Raw genomic sequence first — 27,999 nt, 5'->3', positions numbered from 1 at the left:
GACCGCATCAGGAACGAGAAAAGGGGGAAAGAAAAGCATATCAGAACACCACCGCGTTGATCATGGCGCCGATGGACTGATTAAGGTTGCGGTGAATGATGTTTTCTGCCTCCATCTGCAGATGGGACATGGCGTTGATCTGACCGACGTTGCCGAGATCGTCCTCATCGCGCCCTTGCGTGATATACTTTTCCGCTTGCTTTGAGAGCGAAATGAGCTCGCGAATGCTCGCGCGTGTCTCGCGTTGGTACACTTTCGCCTTTTCCAACTTAAAGCCCTCCTGCCAGCCCTTGCGGTATACGTTCAGCAGCAGCCGCAACTCGTGGTTCTTCTTACGGAATGTGACGGGCAGGTTATAGTACTGGCGGTTCAGATTGTGGGAAAGGGCCACCGCCGACGGCTTGGAGAGGAAGCCGATGTTCGAGGTCACCTGACGCGGCTCCACATATTCGCCCATCGCCCGCATCGCCATCATCTCTTGTGGGATAGTGCGGAAGGCGTCAATCACCACCTTGCCGCGCACAGACTGAATGGGATCCACCACGACCGACACACTGCGTGGGGTCAAATTTTCGTAGCCCGCGGCTGTCATCACATCCTCCGAGGACAGCCAGCAACCGAAGCCGGGATGGCTGTGGTACCACCCCACAACGTTTTCGTGACGACCAACCAGCTTCAGCTTGTCCAGCATATGCACCTGGTACTCAGGATCGACCGCCTCGACAGACTGACCGGTGGCCGTTTGCGGCATCGAGAAGACGTCCGCGACACGAATCGTGTAGTCGTCGATCTCCTCGCCAATCATGAGACCCATCACCTCCAGCGGCACGCCAGCACGACCGTGAATAAGCATCTTCAGAAGCGCGATGGACGAAATCTGAATCGTTTCCGAGGTGTCGCGGGCATCGCGCACATCAGCCTGGCGGCCCATACCGCGGCCAGACAACATTCCGAAGGCGGAGGGGTCCATTTTCTATGGACAACCGTGTGTGTGATATGCCTCTGAGCTTGGCCAACGTGTGCGTGTGTGTGTGTGTGTATAAGCTCGAAAGGAGCTGAGGGCCAGATTGATTTTGGTGGGTAGGTGAGGACCAACGTGTCTCGTGGAGAGAGGAGGAGGGTGGTGGTGGTGGTGCGAACCTACACAGCGACGCACTTGAAGTGAAGAGGTGGCGCGCCGAAAGAAAGGAAGTGCACAAACAAACACAGTCGACGAATGGTGGCGGCGATGTCACTGACGGCCGCGACTCTTCGCTGACGGACTTGCGCGTTCGACAAAGGAGAGGAGAGTATGCGAGAGAGGGAGATGAAAACGCCTTCGCCAGTCCAACCGTGTGTGTGAGTGTGTATCTGTGTGGTTGCTGAAAGTTGGCGGGGCGTCTTACGTCGCATCACCGAGAGGGGGGAGGGGATGGCCCAGAAGGAGGATGAACAAGCGAGGGCGATGGCGTCCAAGGAGAGGTGTGTGTGTGTGTGTATGCATGGGACACGTATTCCCTGGGGTGCGCAGGTGAAGGAGGCCTCTTGCAGGAGGGGGGGCGGAAGCAAAGGGGCTGAGTTGGCCCTCGGGAGCCGCTTAACCAAGGTACAGCGCAGAGACAACCCACGAAGACATCCTTGTAGCATACACTTCCGGTGATGAAACTGCTGCAGTTTTCGCATCGTCTCGAAATGCATCGTCTTGCTTCCTCTCCCGACTCCCGCGAGAGTGAACCCAAGCTGCGTCGGGCACTCTACAACGCCAAGGGTGTGGAGAGAAGGGAGACGAGCTGAACACTTTTAGACGTTTGGTAACGGAGGCTGCGTGTGAGGGCGATATGCACAGACCCGTAAGAGCGAAAAAAAAGTTGAAAAAATCGCTGATAGAAAGACAGTCAGGAGAGAAGGGCATCGGCAGGACGCATAACACCCCCTACACAGATACATGCACAGAGTAGCGCACGTCTCTTCCGCAGGGGTGTTTCCTTTCGCTCACAGCGCGACTCTCTTCACTGCCACACGGGGAAGGCGTCCGCCTCCGCTCTCCGCCCCACCACCGAGCAACGGTCGCGGCGCCTCAGACTCAGCACACACACCAGCAGGCAGCCAGGGCCGCGTGAGAGACGCTCGAGTCATGCTGACACTCTGCACGTCATGTCAGTGCCACAGACGGGGGCGCTTCGCCCTGCCAGCACCAGAGACGGCTCCCCCTTTCGCAGGGGTGCAGGGGGTGGACGGCTTGAGCGGCTCTCTCTCCCTCCCCTCCACACACACACACACAAGCACCCCCGCTCCTCGCCCTCGCCTGCTAATAAGGGAGGGAGATGGCGGAGTGTGTCAAGGATAGGTTCGGTGAGTGAGAGGGATGCGCTGTCACCATGGAAGGGTTTTGCGAGCCATTCTCGTCCCGGGCCACCTACCCTGAACGGTGTCCGGCGAATACGACCCCCACCAGTACGCTTGCTCTTCAAGAACCTAGAGGAAGAGCGGCAAAGATGAATGCATCACCAACAGCTCATGTCATTTCCCCCCTTCGCGAAGCTTGTCGTCTCCGGCAAGGTCTTCGTACAGGTATCTCTTGAGCGCGGCGAAGCGGCCCACTACCGCCTCCAGCTCCTTCAAGCCCTTGCCAATGAAGGCAAACTCGGTGCAGAAGCGTAGCGATAGGGTGTGCAGCGAACGGCTAGAGCGTAGGTGCGCCACCTCTGCTGGGGTCACATCGGTGCTGTCCAGGATGAGTGTCTCCAAGGCGGGCAGCTGCGCCAAGCACCCGACATGGTGCAGGCCATCGCAGTAGCTCAGATCCATCATCGTTAGGTGATGCATGTCAGGGGTGCACACAGGGCGCAGTCCAGCATCGCCGAGGGAGCCGCTGCGCACAATAACACATTCGAGTGTAGTCATGTGCGCGAGGCCGCTGAGATCACTGAGATGCTCACACATCTCGGCAATGAACAGTCGGAGGGGCGGCGTGCAGCGGGGCTGCGCCGTGGACGCGGGCGACCGTGTCAAGTAACGCGGGCCTGCGCCACCAAACAGGCCAGCCTTGTTCACTCGAGTCTGGCTAAGGTTCAGCAGCTCCAGCCGCTGCTGGTGCATCAGTCCCTTCACGCTTGAGACACGAAGGCAGTAGGTAAGGTCGATGTGGTATAGATGGGAGCGGAACGCTTGGTAAAGTACCTCCACGACATCCGTGTGCGGCTTCCTCCTGTGCACATCTCCTTGTACAGAATCGTCCTTTATGGGGATGAGGTGCTGCAGATCGGCCAGTGTACCCTGGAGCGATTTCTGTGCGCCGTCGGGTAGCTCAGCAGCCTCGTTTGCGCTTGATGCAATGCACGACGCCAAAATCGCACCCAAGTCACGCGCATATCTTTGACCGTCCAGGCAACCGATGCCAACGTCGTCAACGTTAGTGAAGGGCAGTAGCAGTTGCTCCAGCTGCGTCAAATACGCCACCGAGTTCACGTCATCAATGCTTAGTGCGCTGGTCAGGTCGAGTGCGCGCAAGGCGCACGTGGACGTGTGCGACGGTGGAGGCTGCTGCGTCGCAGCAACAGATTCCACCAGGAGCGCGTAATGGCCTAGTTCACGCAAAGCGGCATTGTCCACCGCGCTGCCCGCGCCGCACACCCAGGTGAGGTGCCCATGGTGAGTGAAAAGGGCTAGTGCAAGACCAGCGGCAGACGTACGAGGAAGCGACGCGCCATCTCGCAAGGAGAGGGAGAGAAGCAGGTCGGCGACGGCGAGCGTCCAGGAAGGCCCACATGGAGAGAGCGCAGCAACTCGACGGGCAGCGTCGTTGAGCAGTTGCTTCAGTGTGTGCGACAGTGCGCACAGCTCCCCGTGACGGTGGTGCAGCTGTGTGCATCCTGCCATGTCCAGTGCCCACAATCCTTTGTGATGCACCGCTGCCGCCTCGCCGTCACTGGTCGTCGCGGGCGCCATCACGCTTCCGAGGGCGCAGGCGAGTAGGTGGGCGCCGCGCACTCTTGTGTGACCCACATCGAGGGCTTCCATTCGGTGCTTTCCATAGACCTTGCCCATCTTGTGAAAGGCTGAGACGAGGTCCAAAGGACGGACGCCTCGTCTGTGGCTTGGGCTATTTTGGCTGCCGCTGCGCTGCCCATCACTGACGCGAAAAGGCGCTGCAACTGGCGGCACGCCGCGAAGGGTGGTCTCCACCAAGACGACGAGTACGACCCATATTAGCCGAAGCAAATTCGCCATCCACGAGGCGTGCGTCGTCTGCTCTGCCAGGCGGTGCTTCAGAGCCATATTGAAGCGGTGTGGCCACCAAACATTTGCAAAGACGTCGGTGACGTACTTGATGTGCAGCGACGGTGGTGGGAGTGCTTGTGACTCCTCGCCACTACCACTGACGCAAATACTTCGGTTTCTCTGTGCCACGTTGGAGAATCGAGGGACTGCCGTGGGAAGCTCGTCCCTTCGTATCGCGCGCTCGAGCCACCACTGCGAAACACCGCACAGCACCTCGTCTGTGGCTTCCGCAGTGCTGACAAATACTTGACGATACCATACGGTGCCAAGAAGATCTCGTGAGGACAAGCCGGTCGCAGACGCTTGCTGCCGCTCTGCCTCGCGCATGTGATGCCGTAGCTTGCTGAGCTGCTCCACCACATACACCGACGCGGCTGTCTTCGGGTCATTTGCGGTGTCACTGTCGGCCCCGCCATCGTCGCCATGCAATTCTGCCCCAGAGCGGAAAATACTGTTCCCGGTGGACGGCATCCCTTCCTCGCCGGCCCCTCCGGTTATGGTGTCGTAGAGAGCTGCCTTTGGTGGGACTGACAGCATAGAGGCGACGGAGCCGCCACAGGTCGTGGTTGAAGGGAAGAGGAGGCCTGGGTGCAGTGCCGCCGCCTCGCCTTCGCCGTGAAGAGAAGAGTCGCTCTCGTGCATCTCCGCTCCGCCGCTTGAGGCTTTGTCTTCGCGTAGTGCAGTGCCGCCGGCCGCATCGAGTTCATGCACCCCCGACACCAGCACCACTGTGAGTCCGCCGAGATGAACGCCGCAACATCGAGCAGCGTCCGCAGCGTCCATCATGCCTCGTGCCGCCGAGCTGCTGCCGCCGTTGGCCGTCGCCAGTGAGGCGGAAGTCACTCGGGAGACTCGGTGATCGATGTTTGCGAGGCTTTCGGAGGTTCGCTTAAGCCACGACAGTACGCTCCTGCTCGCACTCCCCTGTAGGGATTGCTGCGATGAAGCGGAGGCGACTCCAATCACACTCGCACCAGCGCCGTCCGCCCCCAGAGCGAGCTGCAGCACTCTAGGCTGCGTGGTGGCGTTGGCGAGAGCAGCTCCGAACACGTTCCCCGTCAGATCGCTTGAGGAGCCACAGGCTTCTGCATTAGCAGGGCAGGCGCCTGTATGCGTAAAGGGGAGTACCACCCACGCGTGTCGCTGCTCCGCAACAACGCGCGCGGCAGGGCTGACAGCGATCCACGCGAGGGGAAGCCTTTTCTGGTGCTGCACCCCACCAAATCCGCACCGATGTGCCGCAGATGGCCAGTAGGAGGCGATGCAGGCTAGCTGGTCGGCGCTGAAGGGCGACCGCAGCGACGGCGAGGTCAACCCGTCCTTCATGATTACAAGCCTACTGTTCGACGCTCCTTTGACGGGCTCGAACAGCTACTCTGCCGCCTCGATTTGCTCGCGGAATAGCCGCACCGATTGTGTCTTCTTCACTAACGGGCACCCGAAGGTAATGATCCCTAGATGCGCAGATGTGGGGTAGTGCTTCACTCAGCCCTTCCTCGTCCCTTGCCTTCGGAGCGTTGCCACCAAGACTGGCGCCCTCCACCCCACCCTGCCCGCCCCCGCCCTTGACCGTGCCGGGCGAGGTGCCCCCAATGGGTATCTGTGATCAGGTGAAGTAGAGAAGGAAGGAAGCAGTTGTGAGGGTTTCTCCTCACGAGACGCAAGAGAGGGATGCGAGAGAAGGCCTAACGATCTCTCCAGGAAGGAGTGAGGGCAAGGGAGAGAGAGGTCGAAGCAGAGGGATAAAGGGAGAGAGGAAGGCGCAGTGCTGCTGAGCTCAAAAAAAACTGCGCACCACAAAGACGTGCGAGCGTCGCTAGGGTATAGTTCACCTGTGAGCCCGCAAGAGAAGATCGAGTCAATGGTGCCGCCAGCCGCATAAGCCCATAATCAAGCGCATACACCAACACACAGCTTCACAGGCCGATTCGCTATCGGCATTGGTGTGGCGGTGGTCGTGGTGGCCATGCCGGTTTCACCTCTTTGTTGGATGATGAAGAAGGGAGACACCCTTCATGGATCGCAATGGTGCAGCGGCGATCTGCCCTCGCTCTGCCCCCCCCCCCCCCCACGTTGCGTTCTCAAAGATGAAAACAACAAGGGAGGAGGTCAGCCGAACGCTGAGCTGCAGGTGAGAGGCGGCCGGTGGATTTCTCGCTCCGAGGCGCAGTTACAGAGACAAGAGAGGATTTGACGTGCGGCGCGCGCGTCCCATCCACCATCTATGTGCGCCCGTGAGCGAGTGAGACAGTGGGCGTGTGTGTGGGAGGAAGGTAGCGACAGGGGCGACCTGTGAGGAGCGGAGAGAGCCAGAGTGTGGAGGCAGTGACTCTCCTTCCCCTCCATCCCTCTCGTGGTTCATGTGCCCTCGGGCTGCATTGCTTCTCTCATGGCCTGCTCGGTGACTACACGAAGGGCAGCCGTGGCTTGCGTCACCTCTCGGCGTACTTCCTCGCTAAAGTCGAGCACGCTGGCGGCCAGCTTCCACAGCGCGTCGCTGCTGACTGCCTCGGGTGCTGTAGCAGCATCTGCAGTATAATGCGCATCGGCGCCAGGGCCGCAGGCTGCTCCGTACTGGTCTCGTAGCAGCTTGCGAAGCCGTTCTTGCTGCTCTGTTGTCGAGAACGCGGCGCTAGAGCCGACTTCAGACCACGGGGAGGTGGAGCTACTTGCACTGCTATCGCTTTCCGCAGCGTTGCTGCTAGCTGCTTCGCGTGTCTTGTAACCGCTGCGCTCACGCTCCAGACGAAGGCGGCGCTGCAGCATGTAAATAAGTCGATGCAGGTCACTGTAGTTAGACATCATGCGTGTGGACAGCGAGTCTCCGACATCACACACCTGCTCACACGTGTGATCCAAGATACATAGCAGGCGGTCGCGGGCCGCCGCAAGCTCAGACATCTCCGCGCTTGCTTGCGACGCTCGCTTCCTCTCGCGAAAAGCGTTGGTAGCTGTACGCTTTTGGTCTTCCGGCTCTGGCAAGCGCTGTGCCGCTGCACTGTCGTAGAGGTCCTCTGCCAGCCGAAGGACTTCGCCGAGGGTTTGATGGGCACCACGCACGAGCTCGTCGTACAGTCGAAAGAGTTGCAGGCTTTTTTGACTGCTGACGTGGAGGCGCACCTCCCGACGTAGGCGGTGGTGCTCAGCATGAATTTCATCTATGCGAGCTTCTTGCCGAGCCCACTCCGAAAACAGCTCGCGGGGCATTGGCGAAGGAGAGACGGCGCAGCGACTTGTCAGCCGACTTAATGCGCTACTTCCCTCGTCGCCCATGTCGCTTCCTTGAGCTCTCGTGCGGCTGCGAAACCGACCCTCATCCGTGGCGCTACGTCGCGCTTGAGCGAGCTGCTGCTGCTGCTGCGTGACGCGCAGTCGGTCCTGCAACTTCGCGCGCCAAATCTTGTTGAGCTGAATTAGAAAAGGAGAGAAGTGCGACATGGCGGGCAGCTTTGGGTAGTACTTATTCTTGAACTTCTGCGCTTCCATGAACACTGCGTACGGGATCCAGTAGTGATGCTCTGGCTGGCGACACTCGAGCACGTCGCGCGCGGATGGCAGCTGCTCGGTTAGCTGCGCGGCCTCCTCCAGCTCTAGAAGCTTTATCCGCTTCAGCCGCGTGAAGTTGTTCTCCGCGGCAATGATGGAGATCATTTCCTGAGCCCATCGGCCGTTTAGCCAGACATTCTTGGACAGCGAGGCCGAGACGCCGGCGTAGACACCATCCTCGACGCCTGTGTCACCTGCAGATATGGCGGAGATGTTCGCATCCTGATAGTAGCCCGAGGAGTGGCTTGACGGCCCGGGCTTGTCGAAGCTGAGGTCGTCACCGGCAGATGCAGCCGCAGCACGACGCCGCGCTGGAGATCGCTGCCGCTGCCTAGGAGAGGCTCCACGGCTGCCTGTGAGGTGGCTGGGTGACGACGGGGGCGCCCCTTGCCCTCGGTAACTTGTCCTAAAGTATCGAGTTGGGTAGCCGAGGAAGACAAACTCGCTGCTCAGCTCATTCCATCTCAGGTAGTCTGACAGGCAGGGCACCTCGCTCATCAGCCTCAGCAGATGCGCCATACTGAGACGCACGGCTTCCACCTCGTCGCGCAGTGCCTCGTTTTCGGTAAGGAGTTCCTTCGTCTTGAGTGTCTCGGAGGAGATTCGTCGCCGACCGCTGAGCTCCAGTTCTAGTAGCTTTGCCTGCTGTTGGCAGCGGTCCTTCTCCATATCTTCCAGACGCGACTGCGACTTGGCCACCTGCTTCTCCATGGAGCGGAAGGTGCGTTGGAGCTCGTTGAGCTTGGCCTCGTAGGCGCATCTACTCTCCGCGAGCGCTGTAGAGTGCCGCTGCTTTTCGTCTTGAAGGGCCTTGTCGCTTGCATGAAGTTGGCGCAGTAGGTCCTCGGACATGTGCTGTTGCTGTGCTAGCTGACGCTCAGCTGTCTGCAAGGAATCGCGGACAGCGCGCACCTCCTCCTCCGCGGCACGGCGGGAGTGCTGGGCACGCTTCTGCTCCTCCGACAGCTCCGCCATCATGGCCTCTACTCGGCGCAGAAGCTTCTCCTCTCGAGCTTGGTACTCTTTCGGTATCCGATCCGCTTCCGCGCGCAGGCTCTCCAGCTCCTCCTTGAGATGGGCGATGATGTTGTCCCGGACTACGAGCTGCTCCCCGGCGTTCTGAAACGTATGATGAATCTGATGGATCTTCTTGTCGAACTCCTTCTCCTTGGTTTCCATGCGCCGTACCAGTGCATCGGTGCTAATGCTCGGATCCCCTTCCACGTCCACAATGAACTTCGCGACGCGACTCTTTTGGCGATGTGGTTTGGGTCTGACCGAGGTCGCCGCCACTCCGACCGCCGCGGCGCGCGTTGCCGAGACGCTATCGCCGTATTGCTGCGAGAGAGGCTGCGCGGGGCTCGGCGGTAACGCTGTGAGCTTTCGGTGGCGCCCTACGCCCTCCTGCCCTACAGGAACGTCGTCTCCACTCTCTCGGATAGCCACGTCGGCTGCTGTCATCAGCGAGGGGGATAATCGGTGCTGGTGGGAGCCGCCGCTTCGCCCATAAAGAATTTCCTTCGAGGGAACCCGCGCACGGGAGGCAGTGACGGGCATCAATGGTATGCGCACCCCGGACGAAGACGAAGAAGGGGTACTGCTGTGGCCGTCACCTCTGGGTGGACCGCTTTCGAGGACCTCAGAGTGAGTGTCAGCGGCCACAGTCGGCTGAAAAATGTCCTCCAAGTCACACTTTGGTGTCTGCTGCTGATCCGACTGCTCTCGCCTTTCCATCTCGACAGGACTGACGCCTGACGCGGTCGGTGGCGCGATCCTCGGCGAGGCGTCGATGGAGTCGACATCAGCCATCGATGCGTTCATGGTGGGTGCAGCAGGGAGAAAGAGAGCGGATGAGGATGTCTAACACGACTCACTCGAATTTACACAACGACAGTAGCTGAATGGGGAGGCACAAAGAGTTGGAGCGAGGGTTGCCGTGTGATACCACCACTCTGCGCCCCAACAGCGGGAGGGTGTGTGTATCGGGCGGTGTGGGCGGTGGAGCGCAACGGGCTCCGACAGAGACACCAAAGAAAGGTAAAAATGAACGCAGACACCGATGGGTGCGGTAGTGCAATCTATGCAGTCGTGCGGTGAAGGCTGTTTCACTATTTTGGCCGTGTAGAGGGCGGTGCGTGGTGTTGGAAGTGCTGCTGACACACCAGGGGGTGGGGAGAGGGCTGCTGGCTACAGTCCGCAGAGGTGCGCCATCCACCCTGCGGTCTTCTACCGCAACGTGGGCTCTTGGAAGCAGTGCGTGCCACTGCAGCCGTCGAAATACGCGCGCACACACACAAAGGAGGGGGATACGCTGACTTGGTGTGGGATCAGATTTGTTTGCGTTCTATGACGTGTGTGACAGTGCGTACGTCTATGCACTCGATGTGAGTCCCTGAAGTGCCACGTGTGATGCCAAAGGGCCATGCCATGCGAACACGTGCACGGGCGTTCGTTGGCCAGCGAGTAGACAACGGATTCGCGTGCGCGGAGCCGGGGGAAGGGGAAGGGAGAGCGAGAGAGTAACGGCACGAAACGCGAAAGGGGTACACTCTCGAACATGCGTGATGTGACCCCGTATACACGAGAGTGGAGAGTGGGCGGAGCATAGAGAGAGGGTGGTAAGGCGGTACTCAGCGACGCTCAGCACATCAGCGGTCCCAAGCATCTCTCGCTGCGGACGGATAGAGTTCGCAAGAAGGCAGGGACTGTCTCTCTTTCTCGCCCGCGTTTTGGTCGCCTTGATGCGGGCAGAGGTAAGTGGTGGTGGTGGTGGGAATGAGGTAGTAGACTAAAGAAGCGTTGAGGGCATCTTCGTGCAAACTTGTGGCCACACACACACACACACACCAACAGAGAGAGCATCAAAGAAATAAACTCTAAAGAGCCAAAGCGATGCCGAGAGCGAAAGGGGGAGACGACGGTAAAGGAGAGAGAGAGGGAGCGGCGATCGCCACAGCAACGCACGAACCGGCTGACGAGGGCATGGTGCAGAGCTCGTGCGGCAAGACGTGCGCAGCGTCAGCATCACCGAGGCGGAGAAGAGCTTGTGCGTGTGTGTGTGTGTGTGCTGGAAGAAACTGGTTAGTGAAGGAAGGAGACAGAGGTGGGCTTGCTCGCCTTCCTTAGTACGGTCCTCCTCCTCTGCGAGGGAGAGAGAGGGATAGGGATAGGGAAAGCTGCCAAACAGGCACCGCGATTAGGGGGAGTCCGCGTCCTCCAGTCTCGTAGAGGAGAGCTCGCTGGCCGTGGGACTCGTAGGCGTACCCATTTCAGAGCACACTGTTCGACCCTGCTCTTTCTTCCGCTTGATGCGCTTCAATATTCTCGCGACATCTTCACGGCGTCTCGCACCTGCCTCGTCCGGCACCGGCTGCTCTGCTGGAATCGAGCTCCAAGCGCTGGCCGTGGCCTCTGGGGCGCCGCTACCGCTACGCGGAGTGGAGATGGTGGATGATGGCGCCTGGGCTCCAAGGGGTGAGCCGGATGATCGATTCCCGTCGGATGTGGTGGCCTCCGCTATGGATGGTGACGGCCCTGGCGAGGCGCGCTGCAGGTTTAGTGTGTTCGACTCCGGTGCGTCCACGTTAGCGGTGGGAAGGGGCGCGGGCGCTGCTTCCTCGTTGGGGCTACGGCGTGGCGGAATGCTATTTCCTGCGCGCGCGGACAGCTCACGTGAGTGCCGGGGAGGCTCCCGGAGCGGCTCGGCGAGAACCGAGACGACACTGCCACCGTGTGCAGGTGTGCTGTTGTGCATTTCATCAGGTAAATTCAACCCTCCAGAGAGCTCCTCTAGAACGCGCAGGGGACTTCCGGGAGCTGCCGTGGAGGCGATGCTTGGAAGCCGACTGGTAGGCGCCGATGGCATGAGGTTCGCTCTCAGCTTGCTGCCAGATTGCAAGGGATCATCGATGTGCACGATCACCTCCGACTGGGCCTGTAATGCTTCTGCCTTTTCGGGCGCCGGTGATATCTGCTCCTGCGCTGCCGACGGCCCAGCAGCCGTCGTCGCAGCGGAGTCGACAAGATCTTTCGGAGTCACACAACTCGTGTGCGTTGCAGACGGCACAGGTCGCGCCGCTGGAGAAGGGCGGCGTGGCTCCACGAGCGCGGGCGTCACCTCTGACAAAGGACAACTCAGCGACAAGCTCGCCGTGGGTGATGGAGCACCGGTGCGGCTGTGCTGCCCAACGCCAGCGGCGGCGTCAGCTGTAACCTCCGGCCGAGGGGTTGCGTTACCTCGATGAGGCTGGGCTTCCGCCCACTGCGACATACTGGCTGAGCGCTGCAGACGCGGAGGGGCGACCGTATCTGCCCCTCCCGTCAGACTCGGACAGCCATCGGACGCTACTGACCGGCGTGGCTGGTGTAGCGCTCGGGACGGCGCGCCTGCAGCGCTGCCAGTGTCCTCAATCGTTCGTGGTCGACTGGCGCCCAACAGAGGCGCTTCTTCTGCCAGTGTGCGCGCCGAGGCGTCGCCTGCTGAACTTCCTTTCGCATGCCCCTGCGGGGGTGGCGGCTGCGCTGGTGGCGACAGTGACGGCGGCGGCGGAAGAGGCGGCGGTGGAAGCGCGGAGAAGCTCAAGGACGGCTCGTCATAATCGTCGACGGCGTCGTGGTGGTGAGACGAGCGCTGCGTTTTGGTCGCGGAGTCTTGCGGCGGCACGCGTGAGGTCGCGGTTTGATTCCCCTTTGATGGCAGCTCAGGGCGCGTTGCTGCAGGAGCGACGGACGGCACTCGCTCTTCCAAGTCGGCTTCTTCGTCAAGCTTGGAGGTGTGCTGCAGAGGGACGCAAGATGCCCGCACTCGTGAGACAGCTGCCACAGAGGCCCTGCGAGATGGCATGGCAAAGTCATCGATGAGGAGGTCCATCTCGACGCAAGTGTGGTCCTGCTGCAGTGGGATTGGTGTTGGCTCAGCGGCCACCTCCTGCACTTCGCCACGACGTGGCTCGTGAAAGAAGAGTGTGACCTCATCGTCGTTGCTTTTATCGTTCGCGCCACTGCAGTGCCGGTCTGTGAGCAGCGGCGGCGCCTCGACCTCTTCCGCATCCACCCCTTCTCCGCCGCGGCACCTCCCTGAGCGTGAGCCTGGGTGCGGCGTGGACGACGGACGCGCGGTGGTGCTGCGGTCCTTCGGCTGCGAGCCTAGAAGTGCCGGCTGTCTATTCTCGTCGCGCACCATGCGCGGCAGGGGTTCGTCCGCGAACGACTGAGAAGGCCGTGGCCGCTCGATGGGAGACGTGATGAGGGTCACATCGGCGTGCATCTCAGTCCACGCCGCAGAGAGGTGGTCGGGCGTGGGGGAGCGGAGACGCGAAGGCAGGTGTGGAATACTTCTTTGAGTTGCGGGTGCCGGGTCGCCCTGTTGCTGGACCTGCGCCAGCAGCGGCACGGAAACAACGGCGTGTGCGGCGGGGGCAGCCTCGTTGTGGTGAGCCATGGCAATGCCCGAGAGAGAAAGGGGAGTACAGCCATCTGCCTCGGCGACATGGTCTACCGGCGGTGTGGCGGTGGCGGCAAGCGTCGATGACGGTGATGGTGCTTGTGGCGCCGCCGCTGTTTGTTGCTGATACGTGTGCTGCGACAATGAGGGGTACGAGGGGAGTGTGACAGAGGACGTGTCGGTATCAACGCCGGTGCCGTTTCCGCTGATTCGCATCGAGTCTGTCGTGAGGGTAGTCTGCAGTGACGCACAAGTCGGGCTCGGCTGCTTCTCGGACACCGCTGCCGCCTCTCCGTCGCCCTCTTGTTTGCCATCCAACTGCGGCTGCGACGGCGTGGCGGAGAGGCGCAGCGGTCGCGAGACGGACGGCGGCGGGGTGAGGGGCGCCGGTGCCGCTTTCGCCGCTGTGGGCCGAGATGTCGAGGCAGTTATAGGGATCTCGCTTCCTTCCATGAACATTGTGTTGCAGAAAGGATTGCCATCTGGCTCGAGTGGGGCCGGCGACGGAGGTACACGCTTGCCCTCTGAAGTCGGCGCGGCAGGTGGCACTCGGCTGCGTGATAGAGTCGCCACTGAATTAGACGCCGGCCGCTGGCGCACGTCGCTGTGGACCATGCCGCTGCTGCCGTCGCGGAGGACATGACTGCCCATCCTCACGGGGTGCAGAGAGGAGGATACCACCTCTACCTCTGCCTCATCATCGTTCACCAGCTCATCTTCGAGGGCGTCTGGAACCACATACTCCTCCGACTCCGCTGGTAGCGGTCGCTCCCCCGCGCGTGGAGGCAGACCCAGTATAATAGCGGCGTGAGGAGAGGGGCGGTTTTCAGGCCTGTTTGGCGAGGCGGACGCAGCTGTCGAGGCTGGATCTATGACCAAGGCCTGCTCCACGGCGCGCAGTACGCGAGCCTTTTTCTCTTGCACCCGGCGCTTCGCCTCACTCGCTGCGTTGGGAGACAGCACCTCCCTGAGGCATGTCGGCGTGTCGGCGTCATCGGCGGTGACGTAGAGCCCTTCGGCAGGGTTGCGGCCACTCGCGATGGCCTGCAAGATTTGGTACCCGTTTCGGTCCCCAATGTTCATTGTGCGAAGGCTTGACAGAAAGCGCGCCACCGCTTGAAAGTCGCGCATCACCTGCTGCGCGAATCGCGCAGATTTCTTCAACGCTGCCGGATCTATCAGCGCTGGACTTGGTAAAGGCTCCAGGGGACTTGTTGCCGCCGCGGCGGCACGGTGCGCGGCCGCGCACTCCTCTGCCACTCGTGAGGACAGATACACATCCTCCGCGTCCTCGCGGGCGGTGTGCACCATCTCCGAGACAAGCTGCGCGTCTTCTTTCACCTCACGTAGTTGCTGGTACCACATGTTTCCTACAGTCTGCAAGGCGTTCTTCTCTTGTTGAAGCTGCGCGCATGCCTCACGCACTCTCTCCGCTTCCTCGCCACGTTGCCGGAGATGCCGTTGGAGCTCACTACAGGTGTTCTCCATGTGCTGCAACCGCATCGAGGCGTGGCGTTCCCCCTCCGCGTTTTGCAAGAGCAGCCCTTCCGCCTGCGCCACAAGCTGCGCCATCGCTCGCTGCGCTTCCGGCGGCCAGAGACGCGTTTCTTCGCCGGAAGGCATGGTGAGGTGCGCTGCCGCACTCAAGTGCGTCACGGCAGGGTTGCCGTCGGCCAAGTCCACGCCGTGTTCTTCGGAGATGCGTGCAGGCATTGCCTGGAAGCGGGCGGCCGCTGCCGCGCGCTCCATCTCCGCGAGGCGCTCGTCAAGAAACTGGATCTGCTCCACCGCTGTATTGAGTTCGCTCTCCAGCTGACTGGCCCGCTCCTCCGCCTCACGCTGAGCCAAGTGCGCCATACCTACCTCCGTCATGGCCGCCTGAACCTCCGCCTCCATCACCACCATTCCATGGTGCGCGCTGTCCTGCGCCACACGCTCAGCGGCGGCGGTGCGGGTGAGGTGCCCATTCAGCACCACGTTGAGTCGCCGGATTTCATCTTCGTACACAGCCACCTCCCTCTCCTTCGCTCGAAGTGCCGCCTGCACTCCGAGGGAGGTGACACTGTCCCGGTGCTGCTCCTCCACAATCTGCTGAAGACGACCTACCTCGGCGTTGCACTCCTCCACAAGCACTTCCAGCTGCTCCACGTTCTCCTGCAGCAGTTTTCGATCACTGATGGCCTTTACGAGGTGCCGCGCCAGCGCTTCTGCCTTGGACTGTGCCTCATCGCATTTCTGCTGCAGCTGCGCTGCAATCGCGTCCTTCTCGTGCGCCACTCCTCCAGTGGATGCCCGGACGCCTCCGCCGCGCCGGATCGACGTGCCCGCCGAATCGTTGAAGTACGACTGCTGCTTTGCCGGGTCGTCGTGTCGTGGTGGCAGCACCTCCATCGTGGGCGGGGCCGCAAACCTCTGAGTCTGGTTGCGTTCAACGAGGCGGCTGGCCGAGGGGGCGTAAGGGCATGCCATCTCGCCATGCTGCTCTACGCCCGCAATGTTGGCCACCGCCGCGGATGAGACCCCTGGCTGTATAGAGGATGACCGACTGGTGGCTGGCAACACGACACCGGCGCTGCTTCCTGGTGTGCAACGAGTACTCTCCTGCAGTAGTGACAGCAGCGCCTCCTTCTCAGGACCCATGTCGAAGTAGTCGTTGACCGACGCTGCCACAGCGGCGTGGGGTGGTGGAGCGGATGCCGCGCCGCCGACGCCTGAATGCGCAGGGTGTGAAGCGCCCCCGCTGCTATTTGGGCCGGAGGCGGCGGCACGCTGATGCTTTGCGTACGGCGCCGAAAAGGGAGGAGCCGGCGCGCCTCTTCTTTGCTCAGGGGCGTCGCAGCCGTTCCTGACCGCTGCGTTCTTGGGACCGGGCTCTGGCGGGGGTGGGTGCGAGGTGGATTGCGGCTGCTCCGGCCCGTACGGATGCAGGGGTGTCTCGTTGGGCTTCGACTTGGTCGGCGCCGACGAAGAGGCGCCAGTCGCAGTAGGGGCCCAAGAGAGAGGAGTAGGAGGAGGTATGGCTGCCGAAGGCCGCTGCACTTGCCGCTCCTCCATGTCAGAAGTGTGCTGCCACGCACTGGCGCTGCCCTCGAACCTCGCCGCCGCCGGAGCAAAGGTGAAAAGAGCCGTGCCATCGGCTGCCAGCGGCGTCGCTCGAGCGGTTTTCGCTTCACTGTGCGATGCCGGCACACGCTGGCGGCAGTAGCTCGCGTTGTGTCGGGGGAGCGAAGCTGAGCTGCCTAACTCTCCGTCAGGTTTCGCGAAGTAGCTGCGCAGGTGCCGCTCTTCCGCGCTGCGCAAACTTGGTGTCAAGGATACTGTTTCCCATCGGTTGGGAAGCGACTCACCCTCACCCGGACCTTCGCTGTGGCGGGCCGGCGGGGAAAGAAGGGCCGTACAAGACACAGTCGATGGCGGTGGTGGCGAGCTCCGCGGTACCTGGCTCGAGGCCTTGACAGTTCTTCTAGTGCCAGCTTCGCGATAAGGAACGGCGAATTGCGGGGCGGCAGATGCCAGAGGGGCGCTTGACCCCGCCAACGTCGCGCCTACCCCCATGCCTGAACGGGTGGCGAAAGGCTGCTGCCTTGCGGCCTTACGTCGTTCGTGCCCGTTCCCAGCGCCGTGACCACCGCGCTCCTCTATTGCATCAGCGCCGCTCAGCCGACGGCTCCAACGCGCAATGTCGTGAGCCGATGAGGTTGTGGATAGGATTGAGTGGCTATCCAGATCTGTGTAAGCTTTAGAAGGCGGCGGTGGATCCAGATTGTGGAAAGCACGCGGCCTGCAGCCAACATTTTCGATGGTGTGCCCCACGTCACGCGAAGCAACGGCGCGGAGGTGCGTGCGCGGGAGGTTGTCTGTGACCTCATCTGGAGAGAGAAACGGGGGAGCGGCTGAGCGTGACGGGAGCGGTGATGGCGGCGCAGAGGCGTCGATTGGAGGTGACAGGCCTGTAGGGGCGCCGAGTCCTCGCGAGTACCGCACGGGGAAAGATGAGGCCACCATCTGGGCTGCGTTCGACGCTGGTGGGGGAGGGGGAGGGACGCTGCTGTGGAGGCGTGCACCACTGCGCCGGTGCTGATTTGCCAGGGGGACGCTGTGGCTCGCGCTGCGGCTTCCACTGCGACTGCGCTCCGGCGGCGGTGGTGGTGGCGGCGGTGGCGACAGGTGTGCGGATGCCGAGGGAGCGGCGAAAGTGGCGGCGCCGACTCGCTCGGTTGGCCGGTAGGTGGCAGTCGTGGAGTTTGATCTTGATTGCCGTTCTGGAGCACTCTTGACACCACGCCACCACGCATCGGGAACCCGCAGGGAAGGTGACGTTGTTGGTGTGAATGTGGGGGGCTGCATAGCGCGATGGGTGGCCGCCACGGCTGCACGGTTTCCTTCCTCTCTCGGGTAGCGAGAGCTTCTGTAAAGCATTGGTCGCGGCGGGGGAGGTGGATAGGCGGCGGTCGCCGCGGGCAGCGGGTGCATTGGCGGGCGATAGCTGCTGCCGAGCCGAGTGTAGGGCCGGTCCACAGACGCGTTGCGCGGATTCGACGACGATAAACCACGAAGCCAAGGCACCCCGGCTGCGCTGCCGGTGGAGGAGGCGCGTGCAAGGCTGTTGGAGTCACGGAAGGACTGCACCTCGCCTGTCAGCAAGTCGTCGAGAGGTTCCGCTTCGGCCCTGGGAGAGAGAGGCCTGACATGCAGCCCGGCAGCACCGCTAACGTTTCCAGCACCGCCACCAGCGACCGAGCCGACAGTCGATGCAGCACCTGTGTTGTGCTCCTCCAAGTGCAGAAAAAGTTGCTTATGCTGCTCCTCTTCCCTGAGCGCCTCCTCGCACAGGCGCTTGATCTCACGCTGCCGCTCTTCCAGCTCTAGCAAGCGGGCGCGCTGCTGCCCAGAGAAGGCCTGGTCCAGGGGCGCGTCCATCAGCAGCGGATGCGAGAGACTACAAAAACGCGCGACTCTACAGAGAAGACAACATAAATTAGAACTAGGAGAAAGAGTTGCTCTACCGTTTCTATGGGCAGAGCAAGGGTGAAGGGTACGGGCGCTTGCGTTCCGCCAAGAAATGAGGTGCTGGCGCGACGTCTCACAAAAGAGGGAGGAGGGGGCCAACGAGGAGGCGACGCAACGAGTACGGATCTAACTTTCGGGGTGATGAAAATAGGGAAGATTAGGAAGAGAAAACGACGTCTTTGTACTGTATGTTTCCTTTGAGTGCGTGTGCGTGCGTGTGTGTGTGTGTCAGTGTCCGCCCCCTCACTCGCCTACAGCTCGCCACACGGCTTTGGGTGGCAGGAGAAAAATGTGTGTGAAGAGGCGCCGACGAGGAAACACACGAAATCGGCTTCAAGAGCGGTGCCGGGGTGGGGCAAGGTGGGGGTAGTGATGGTGCTGGTAGCCTTCAGCATGCCAAGACCACCTCCCTCTTCAAATTTCTTCCTTGGCGTAGGTGGGGCACGCGGTGCCGTTGCTCGTTTGTGCGTTACGGACCAGGCACGCAAAGAGGTGGATGCACTATGAGCGATGCTAGCACCTCCTTCTCTCTTGCCTGCTATAGATGGCGCTTGTGAGCGACGCCGCACAAAAACAAAAAAAACGTTGCCGAGTGGAGAGGTTTCCACTGCACACAGATGAGGTAGGAGGCAGGGGAGCTGAAGAAGCGCTGCAAGCATGGTAGAGGGTGCCACTGAGGGAAAACTAAGTGTAAGGGGCAGGGGGGTGGGCCTTGACGGGGCTTCGACTACTCTGCAGAGTCTTTCGCGAGTGGACACAGGTACGGAGCGGGGGCGGCGTTCTTCACCATCCCCCTAACCTTGTTTTTCTTCGGATTGTACGGACGGGTGCATCACGGAAGCACACTCGCCCCAATACCTATACATGGGTTTGTGTATGTGTGAGTGTGTCTGCACAGCTTCGCCCATGAGAAACAACACGGCGGCGAGGGGCAGATACGCCGCCTCGCCTACCCGTGCTTGGGCGTCCCGAACTCTGCAGATTGGGGAGTGCACACCTGTATGGATTTGTGCCAGGACGCGGGAAATAAGTTCGTTTTTTTTTGGTCTCAGCGTGCCCATTCCCTCCCACACGGGGAAGGCGTCCGCCTCCGCTCTCCGCCTCACCACCGAGCAACGGTCGCGGCGCCTCAGACTCAGCACACACACCAGCAGGCAGCCAGGGCCGCGTGAGAGACGCTCGAGTCATGCTGACACTCTGCACGTCATGTCGGTGCCACAGACGGGGGCGCTTCGCCCTGCCAGCACCAGAGACGGCTCCCCCTTTCGCAGGGGTGCAGGGGGTGGACGGCTTGAGCGGCTCTCTCTCCCTCCCCTCCACACACACACACACAGAGACGCACGCGCCGAAGTGTGTGTAAGCGTGTGTGTGTGTTCGGCATCGACACTGGCCCTCCACCCATTGTCCCCAGTTGCTACCACTATATGGGCCGGCGGGCTGCCCTCTCTGCCCGCACAGAGTTCTGCAGTAATGCTTCATAGGCGCGTAACAAACGTAAACGACCCTTATCTAAAACTCTGAGTCGTCTTCATCCGAATCGTGAATGAGCGCTGCATCGTCGCTGCTGTAAGACTCATTGAAGTTTATATCAGCGGCAGTAGCACCAGTGCTGAACGGAGGCCCCAACGAGGCTCCAGCGAACTGCTTCCAGGGAGGGACTGCACCGCCTACACTGCTGTCGCTGCCGCTATCCTCACTGCGAGCACGCTTCAACTTTTCCAACAGTAGCTCGCGCCGATTTCCTTCCAGCCACGTGATGCCATCACGTGCGCTCACTTCCGTCGACTGCACTTCACCACGACCGCGCTGCTCCTCGGCAGCCAAAGCGTTGAGGCGCGCCTCAGCGGCACGTACCTCATCGGAATGACTATCCGCCTGAGGAGCGCTGGGCTGAACCGACGTTCCTGACGCACTGGACGGCGCGTTGGATGGTGACGGGCTCTTACGCGTGCTGGACGACGTGGACGTCTCTGTGGCAGGTGCGGCGGCGGCCGGCGTACTTGTTGGCTTCTGACGAGCCGCTCGCGTCGACGATGCTGAGGATGACGGCGGTGCGAACGAGGTGCTGGTGCTGAGAGATCTCTTGGAAGGGGGACTGCGTTGTTGGGGCTTGTCAACGGAGGATGGAAGAGGGTCGGCTGCAGTGGAGGTGGTCACCGGCGCTGGGGACTGGGCCTTTGGCGAGGACGGCAGTGAGGTCGCTGGACTAGCGGCCGAGATGGGGGGTGAGTGAGTCGCGGCTATCTGGGCTGATGCCGCGGCCACGCGCTTGTCCCCTGACGCAGAGAGGTGAGCTGACTGCTGAGCGGCTTGCTCGTCACTCGATGGCGGCGGATACGGTGCTGCTTGCTTCATCGGCGCAGGTGGTGAGACGAACGGATCCGCAAACACGCGCTCCGTTGTCGCCACCGCCTCAATGACCGGCGAGGGAGAGGCGGCGGCGGGCACGTGGGTACGAGGAAGGTGTGCGTCGGCAGCGGCAGTAGCAGCTACCCACGCTGCGTCCCACCGCTCCTGCTGATGTTGCTGCTGCACCATAGCATTCCGTTGCATTTCCTCGGTGCGGAGCAGAAGACCGTAGAGCTGCTGTGAGTCTATCGGCGCAGTTGCACTGCAGGGCTGTGCCAGCGGCATGACGGTGGCGTGGGCTGCACCCTTCAGGTCAGTTGCTGCTGCGGCGGGGCCAGAATAGTTGCCCTCGCGCGAGATGAGGCGGAGGCGGTAGCGCAGACGGCTGATTTCCTCTTCCTTCAGCTGCACCTCCGCTGCGTGCTCAGCCTGCAAGCGGCGAATGTCCTCCAAGCGCCGCCCTTCACGACAGCGAGCGCTCTCCAGTTCCATGAGCCGTGTCCCGCAGAGTTCCTCCCACTTAGCACATTGCAGCTGCAGCGCTCGTGCTTTCTCCTTCCATGAGTGAAGCTCCGCGTCGCTTCGATGCCTTTCTGCGTCGTAACCCTCCACCTCCTTCATCAACTCGCGCTGCCGCCTATCTAGCTCTGCGCGCTGCTGGTGAACATCCTCCCATGCCATCTTCAGCCGCTGACGCTCTTGCTCCAGCTTGACGAGCACACTGCGCTCCATCTCAGCCAGCTCCTCCGTTTTGTTCTGCACAAGGATGCGGTACCGCCCTTCGGCCTCGTCGCGTGCCTCTTGCAGCTTGACTCGCGTGAAGCTCTTGTACTTCTGCTCGTACTCACTTCGAAGTTGCGTGTGCATATCATTCTTGTACTGCTGCAGTCGACGGTCCACCTCGGAGCGGAGAAAGAAGGGCTGCTCCCCTGTGCCACTGGCCCGCTTGAGTTGAGCAAAGGTAAGTGCGTATTTGGCGTCGACGGCGGCAAGGCGGCACTCGAGTGAGTTGAGAGGGTTCGTGGCGCTGACAGAGCTATCGGATGCTTCGGTCTGAGTGCTGCAGCTATGCAGGTGCCGCGCCGACGCCGCGGCGCTCGAGAGGCCCTGCCGCGCCACGAAATCCTCCACAAGCCTCTGCAGCACACTCTTCGCGGAGCGAGACGGAGAGGGGGTGAGGATGTCATCCTCCGGGTTGGCGGGGGCACCGGTGCCCACCTGCTGAAAGAGGTGAGCGAGGTACTGCTCCTCCTCCGCCGGGGCACCGCTCGCACTGAACGGTGGCACTTCGGCCTCCGTGCTGAAGATGGAAAGCGACATCGCACGCCTCGTGCGGCGCAAGTGATTCTCGACGAGGGCGTCGGCCAGGCCGCATGACCAAGTCTGCAGAGTCTGGTCTGTGCGACCCGAGACGACGGCAATGGGTGGGGGGCCGGTAGCAGAAGGCTTCCTGTCTTCCAGCTTTCCTTGCCCTTCTCCTGGCGACGGTGGGACCGACTGCGACGCCCCATGTACAAGCATCCTGGCCGTCTTGGGCTGCTGTAGCAACTCGGTGAGCACCATCCCACGCAGGTGCGTTTTGAGCTCACGCAGAGCCCCTGTGGAGCGGAGGTATTGCTGCATCGCGGTGCGGAGCTCGCTGACGGAGAGCGTGCCCAGCTTGCCGCTTCCGACATGGGCTGGCGTGCTGCACTCCATTCCTTGTGCGCGGGACTCTGCCCTCTCCTTGCCGGGAGTGAGCATGACTGCGGTATATATATATATCTATGTATGTATGCGTGTGCCTGCGCGCACCTTTCTATAATAGAAAACGAACAGGAGAAGAGGCAGGTGTTTGATGGAGTCGAGCAGGCAGCAACGACTACCGTTGATGAATGGAAAGGGGCTCCGAGATATCGCGCTGCGGCGTCTACGCCCGCCGAAGATCCGAGAAGGATGCGAACGCGTCTGCTTCTTTGTCTATGATGGCAAGCGCAGGAAAGGGGTGTACGTGTACGCGTGAGGCTTTGGGCGAACAGCCGCCACGACGACGGAATGGCGGAAACACGCACAGCTGTCGCCTCACGCGCTTCTGTGTGCTTCAGGCGCGAAGAAAAGAAATGGCGATGTTGGTGCACCGCCGCGCCCCACCTGTGCGGCTTCGCTCACACCAGATGACGACACCGCACCCGCCTCGCGCGGGAGTCGGCGTACACAAATGCGTTTGCGCGTATGAGAGGGCGCTGGCAATTATATATATATATGTGTATATATATGTGTGTGTGTTTGAAAAGAAGCTGACGAAACAAAGGCCGCTTCTTATTTCCCTTTTCGTGTAGCTGTGATGAGTGAGGGCAGAGGGAAACAGGGCAGCGTAAGTGAGGGGAGAAGGGCGGGAGTGATGCGGCTAGAAGAAGGGGACGACAGGGGTAGGGGTGGCGGTGGTGGTGGGATGGCGTCGGCAGCGAAGAGCAGAGCACATGTGCCAACACGGGCAGAATACGCCGCGCTTTCCTTTCTTCTTTTCCATCTTGAAGTCGTGCGCATGTCTCACGCAAGGTGAGTGGCGGCATGGCATGGAAAGAGCGAGAGGCACCATCCCCTCCTGCCACATTCCTACCCCCCTTCCTAAATACCTTCAGACTTCCCGGGTAGAGGGCAAAACGCCAAAGAACATGCTCGCCTCTTTTCTCATAGGCCGGGCAGGTGCCCAACAGCCGAAAGCGCTGCGAGACCGCACCCCCATCCCCATACACTATCCTCGACCTCTTCTCTCCATGAAGATACAAAGAATATCGGCAGGTGAGGCTGCGGCTGAAGCAATACTGCTGGTCCGCCAGCGTCACGCGCGCACGAGCCGTTCTTACGGCGTCATCTCAGACGCAAAGTACGGTGAGTACCACAGCCACTGCGCACACGTGATGTCCTCAACCGAGCCCGGGGATAGATGGGGCATCGAGCCTGTCGCCGCCGCTGCAGCGCCTTCCCGGTGCTCAGAGAGCCCCAGCTGCTCCAATACGCGTTCCCACTGCGTCCATTGCTCCATCAGCAGCGGGTCGGCACGGTGTGCCGCGCCGAGGTCGAAGAGGGGTGCCTCTGAAGCGGTGGGCGAGTTTCCACGGAGGCGTGAGACCCACTTGTGGTGTCGGCGAGCCAAGACGAGTAGCTCGGATCGGTGGGTGCACAACTTCTCCCAGATGCGCTGAGGAACGTACCGCAGTGCACTCCGCGCGAGCCACGCCGTGTCCACCGTGGCGCTATTGTACGCCTGCGCCAGCGCCGCCAAAAACGACGAGGGGCCCCCTTGCTGCTGCTGCTGCTGTAGTCGCATGTGTATCTTTGCCTTGATCGCAGTGTTCCCCACGACCGCAGCACCCCACTCTAGTCCAGCACGCAGAAGCGCATCGCTCTTCTTCCCTGCCGAGGCGGCTGCTCCAGCTTTGCCGGGCACGGAGGACAATGAGGCGCTTGTGCCGGTCGAAAGAGGCAGGAAGGCCTGCGCAATCATGAGGGCAAAGTCTGCCGCTTCCACTGTCGTGTCAAAGGAGGCGGCACCATACTCCTGCAGCAGCTGCTGCATCGACCGAAGGTGCTCTTGTGCTTCGGCTGACGTGGACACCGAGCGTGGCCGCTTCTCACGACGCTGACTGCCGCTCAACGACGCCCCGTTGCTCCTTGTGGTAGCTGTTTTCTCCATTGCGCCCCACATGGCGTCCATCACCGCTGGCTGCTGCAGCAGGGAGCGTAGGCGGTGTGACGCGACATCAGCCGCTGCAACTATGTTCGTCTCACTACCATGAATGCCGGGGACCAAATGACCGCCCCCGCGAGAGCTCAGCGTGGCGCTTCCGCCGCTTGTCGTCAAGACGCGCCGCGTAGACGACACCGCCAGTGTCCCCTCCAGCTCTGTCGAGGACGTTTTCGAGTCGAGGTAGCAGAGCTGCATGAGCCCAGTTACAAAGCGCTCGGTCCTGCGCCACGCCGCGGCAGTCACTTTCGTCTCCTCCTCCCCGCCCCTGGCGCTAGAAAGGAGAGCCGCGCCGGCGGCTACGGACGGCATCACGGCTGACGTCCGAGGGCCTGCAGGGTGGCGAAGGGTCACGTCTCCACTGCTCCCCAGTGGGGTGCCGCGAAGCCGTAGTTCGAACTGGTGGCCGACAGCGGCCAGCAGAGAGTATGGGAAGGTGAGAGGCTCAACAGGCGCGTCTTTTGTCCCGGCACTTGCGGCCAACGCAGCGGGCAGCCACTCGAGAGGATAAAACTCATACCCGACGTCATCCAGCAGTACCGCGGCCTCCGCGCTAAAACACGCGGTGGGGGGTATTGTGCTGGCCACGCTGGCACGTGTGCGAGACTGGAGGAGCCAGGAGGCACTGCTGCCATCGTCGTGAGCGCGCCACGCGAGCTGTACCTTCAGGAACAGCGGTGCAAGAACACGCATCAGCTGCTGCACGTGGCTCGGCACGCGCAGCTGGGTGTGCACAACGACAGCGGCAAGGAGCACCTCACCCTGGTAGCGCGAGATGAGATGCTGCACACGCTCGTGCGTCAGCGCGTAGGCGCGCGGTGTGGCCTTCATGCGCTGCTGATGGTGGGGAAGAAAGGCAACGCCGCTGCAGCCGTTTCCGTCCAGCTCTCCGCCACTTTGATGGCCAGCGTCGTCCTCGCGCCCGTCCGCATCACGTCTCGGAGGTGCCTGCGCTCTCAGCCGAACGACCATGGGATGAACACTCGTGGCCGTAGCCAGGATACGCTCTGCCTCCTCTATTCGCAGTCCAGACACGCCGGCGCGCTCAAAGTACGCAACCAGCGCCGACGCCGGCTCAGCGTAGTAGGCGGGCATGCTGAATAACCAAGGGCCACCCGCGCGGTGCGCCGCGTTATCTTGGCCCGCATCGCCGCCGTCGTTCACCTGCGGACGCATTGGGGGTAAGAGATCCAGGTTGCTCAGGAGACGCTCGTAGCTGCCGGGAAGAAGGTTTAGCAGGCGCTGGGGATACGTCCTTGGGGCGAGGGAGAGGAGAATGGTGTCCATAAGCGCATGGCTGCTCCATCGAACGCCCATTAATGAGGCGGGTGCCGAGCCTACTTGCACGCCGGCTGCCTCTGCCGGCACTTGGACTTTGTCTAGGCTCGACAAGTGCAGCAGCAGTGGAGACCACACCCACTCGATACCGAGCTGCTGCACGAGGGCAGGAAAAAACTCCTGCGTGATGGCATCCGCCTCTGGCAATGTCGCGCCGCGGGTGGTTGTCACTATCAGCACTGGCATCGTACTGGCACCACCGCTTCCCTCTGCGCCTAGCCTCTTCGGCGCGGCCGGCGGCTCAGGCCTGTTGTGCATGTGCTGCGTGCCGCTACCGAGAGCAACCGTGAAGAGCAGCTCTTGCACAGCATGCAGCACCGCCGCCGTCACTGCCGCCTGCCCGTTGCCGTTACTAGTACCGACCGGACATGTTTGGCGATAATAGCCGCACTCTTCCGTTATAAGGCTGAGTAGCAGGGCAGCGCTGCGAGGCACATGGGAGGCGGCACACAACGTCGTAGCCGTGCACAGCGGAGGCTGCTCCAGTGGCGCGTTCACAGCGGCGGCGGCACGAAGCTTAGCCACCGTGACGGCGGTCCGCACTCGAGCCACGCACAGCGCATGCTCCAGGACACCTGCCACCACGCCACTGATACGCACTGGAGCAAGGGCTGCAGCCGCAGGGTCGGTGACGACGCTCGTGACAGACGCTTTCGTGTCACTTCCCTTTGCTGCTCCGCCGTTATGGTCTTCGCTGAGATGGCGTCCGAGAATCGATGCAGTCGCGACTTGTAACCGGCGATCGCCTTGATGGGCGTAGGCAACGAGGAGGCGCGCTAGCGGTCCAGGAGTCGATGCGCTTGCGCTACACGCAAGAGCCGCATACAGACGTGCTTCGTACCAGTGCAGTTGCTGCCGCGCCGCGGCTGCTGGTCGCTCCAATGCCGCTGCCGCACCTGCCTGCAGAGGCAGAGCGTCGTACTGGAAGATGGAGGTTCTGCAGCGCTGCGGAACTCCGGGGTTCGACTCGGTCGAGGCTGCCAACTTTGCCGTTTGCGCCCTGCTAGCGGCAGAGGCCGTGGCTATGATGCGCTCGAGGTAGTCCTGAGCGAGCTCCGAGAAGAGGGCGTCGCACGGCGATGTCTGTTCACCCTGCTTCCTCTGCTGCTCCACCTCTGCCAGCACAATAGCCAGCGCACCTCCTCCGCTCCCACGTGTGGAAGAGAGAGCCGCTGCTCGACGAAGGACGGCAACGTGCAGCTTGTCCACCCAGCTCTGCTGCTCTGCGGACATCAGCTGCTCGGACAGCGAAGACGTTGAGCCAGAAGCGTGCGCGCTCCTCAGTTGCCGAGCTGCATGCCCAGCCTCCGTGTAGCCCACCGCTTCCAGCAAAGCGAGGCTGTGTAGGGCGCCCGAAACCACGTTGTCATCCGCCGCTTTCGGTGACGCTGAGGAATGTGCTGTGCCCGCTGAAGCAGTTTTTTTGCTAGGTGACAGAGTGGGGAAGAAGGGAAGGTGCCACAGCGAACGTTGCACCGCCCCTTGCCACAGCAGCAGTCGCGATTCCTCATGGCTGCCGTCGGTGTCCATGGAGGCATTATGCGACGACATCGACCATCCACGCCAAAGGCGATCGCTTAGGCTGAGGGAAGAAAAAGAGATGTGTGTGTGTGTGACAGCGATCACGCAGCTTACGACGTTCAATCGAGTGCCCGATATCTGCACCTCAGTAAGCAACAGTGTGGGCAATGGCCTCTGTGAGAGATGAGCTGTGTGAGAGGAAACAGAAAACAAACGAGCGAACGTTGCGCTTTGTCGACGGTTGCCAGTGTAGCGAGAGGCCCTACGGATTCACCAGACCAGGAGAAAGAGAGGGATAAATATGAAGAGGGAGAGGGTGGGTGGGGGATGCGAGAGCAAAGATGCATGGGGGCCGCGCCCCACTGAGCGTTGTGTGGACGAGGCGATTCTTAAACAGCAACAGGAAGAGCAAGGAGCTTAGCAACACTCATCTGGTGCTTCGTCTCCACTGCCACTCTCTTCTGCCTCCAGTTCGCATGTGCCACACCCTAAGGAAGGCACACGTAAGTAGCCTTGTGTATTTCCCCTGCCCTTTTTGATGCTTGTTCGTACTACGTGCCTACGAAAGTTTGAAGGCGAGCCGAGGGATAGGAGAAGGAGGGAAGGGATGTGGCAGTGATAAAGAGGTCCTCGTAACGCAAAAAACACACACAAAAGAAAATACGTTTACCCAAGCAAGCGTGCCAAGTCGGGAGTAGAAGGGACAGAGAAGCACTGCAGCCATTCTACTAACCCCTCCCTCTCTCCCCTTCCACTCCAAACTCTCGGGCCTCGACTAGCTACAGAGAAAAAAAAACAGCTTGAG

At 61.4% G+C, this 27,999-nt stretch overlaps 6 protein-coding genes across 6 annotated transcripts; all 6 read right to left on the bottom strand.

The window, feature by feature from the left end:
• Positions 1-40: 40 nt before the first annotated feature.
• LSCM1_02125 (uncharacterized protein) lies at positions 41-970 on the bottom strand (the record flags this gene model as incomplete). Its single annotated transcript, XM_067319714.1, has 1 exon — positions 41-970. The coding sequence occupies one exon, from the start codon at positions 968-970 to the stop codon at positions 41-43; it is 930 nt and encodes a 309-aa protein (XP_067175089.1).
• Positions 971-2,499: 1,529 nt separating this feature from the next.
• LSCM1_02124 (uncharacterized protein) lies at positions 2,500-5,586 on the bottom strand (the record flags this gene model as incomplete). The annotated part of the gene is made up of 1 exon (XM_067319713.1): positions 2,500-5,586. The coding sequence occupies one exon, from the start codon at positions 5,584-5,586 to the stop codon at positions 2,500-2,502; it is 3,087 nt and encodes a 1,028-aa protein (XP_067175088.1).
• A 1,032-nt stretch (positions 5,587-6,618) lies between these two features.
• LSCM1_02123 (uncharacterized protein) lies at positions 6,619-9,627 on the bottom strand (the record flags this gene model as incomplete). Its single annotated transcript, XM_067319712.1, has 1 exon — positions 6,619-9,627. One exon carries the CDS (start codon positions 9,625-9,627, stop codon positions 6,619-6,621), a length of 3,009 nt encoding a protein of 1,002 aa, XP_067175087.1.
• A 1,375-nt stretch (positions 9,628-11,002) lies between these two features.
• LSCM1_02122 (uncharacterized protein) lies at positions 11,003-18,169 on the bottom strand (the record flags this gene model as incomplete). The annotated part of the gene is made up of 1 exon (XM_067319711.1): positions 11,003-18,169. The coding sequence occupies one exon, from the start codon at positions 18,167-18,169 to the stop codon at positions 11,003-11,005; it is 7,167 nt and encodes a 2,388-aa protein (XP_067175086.1).
• Positions 18,170-19,768: 1,599 nt separating this feature from the next.
• On the bottom strand, positions 19,769-22,351 carry LSCM1_02121 (uncharacterized protein; the record flags this gene model as incomplete). The annotated part of the gene is made up of 1 exon (XM_067319710.1): positions 19,769-22,351. The coding sequence occupies one exon, from the start codon at positions 22,349-22,351 to the stop codon at positions 19,769-19,771; it is 2,583 nt and encodes an 860-aa protein (XP_067175085.1).
• Positions 22,352-23,450: 1,099 nt separating this feature from the next.
• Positions 23,451-27,224, bottom strand: LSCM1_02120 (uncharacterized protein; the record flags this gene model as incomplete). The annotated part of the gene is made up of 1 exon (XM_067319709.1): positions 23,451-27,224. The coding sequence occupies one exon, from the start codon at positions 27,222-27,224 to the stop codon at positions 23,451-23,453; it is 3,774 nt and encodes a 1,257-aa protein (XP_067175084.1).
• Between the last annotated feature and the right edge of the window lie 775 nt (positions 27,225-27,999).

Source organism: Leishmania martiniquensis, chromosome 34 (genome assembly GCF_017916325.1).
Source record: "Leishmania martiniquensis isolate LSCM1 chromosome 34, whole genome shotgun sequence".
NCBI lineage: Eukaryota > Euglenozoa > Kinetoplastea > Trypanosomatida > Trypanosomatidae > Leishmania > Leishmania martiniquensis.
Note: the sequence above shows the minus strand (reverse complement) of the source record. Positions and strands in the feature narration are given on the sequence as shown.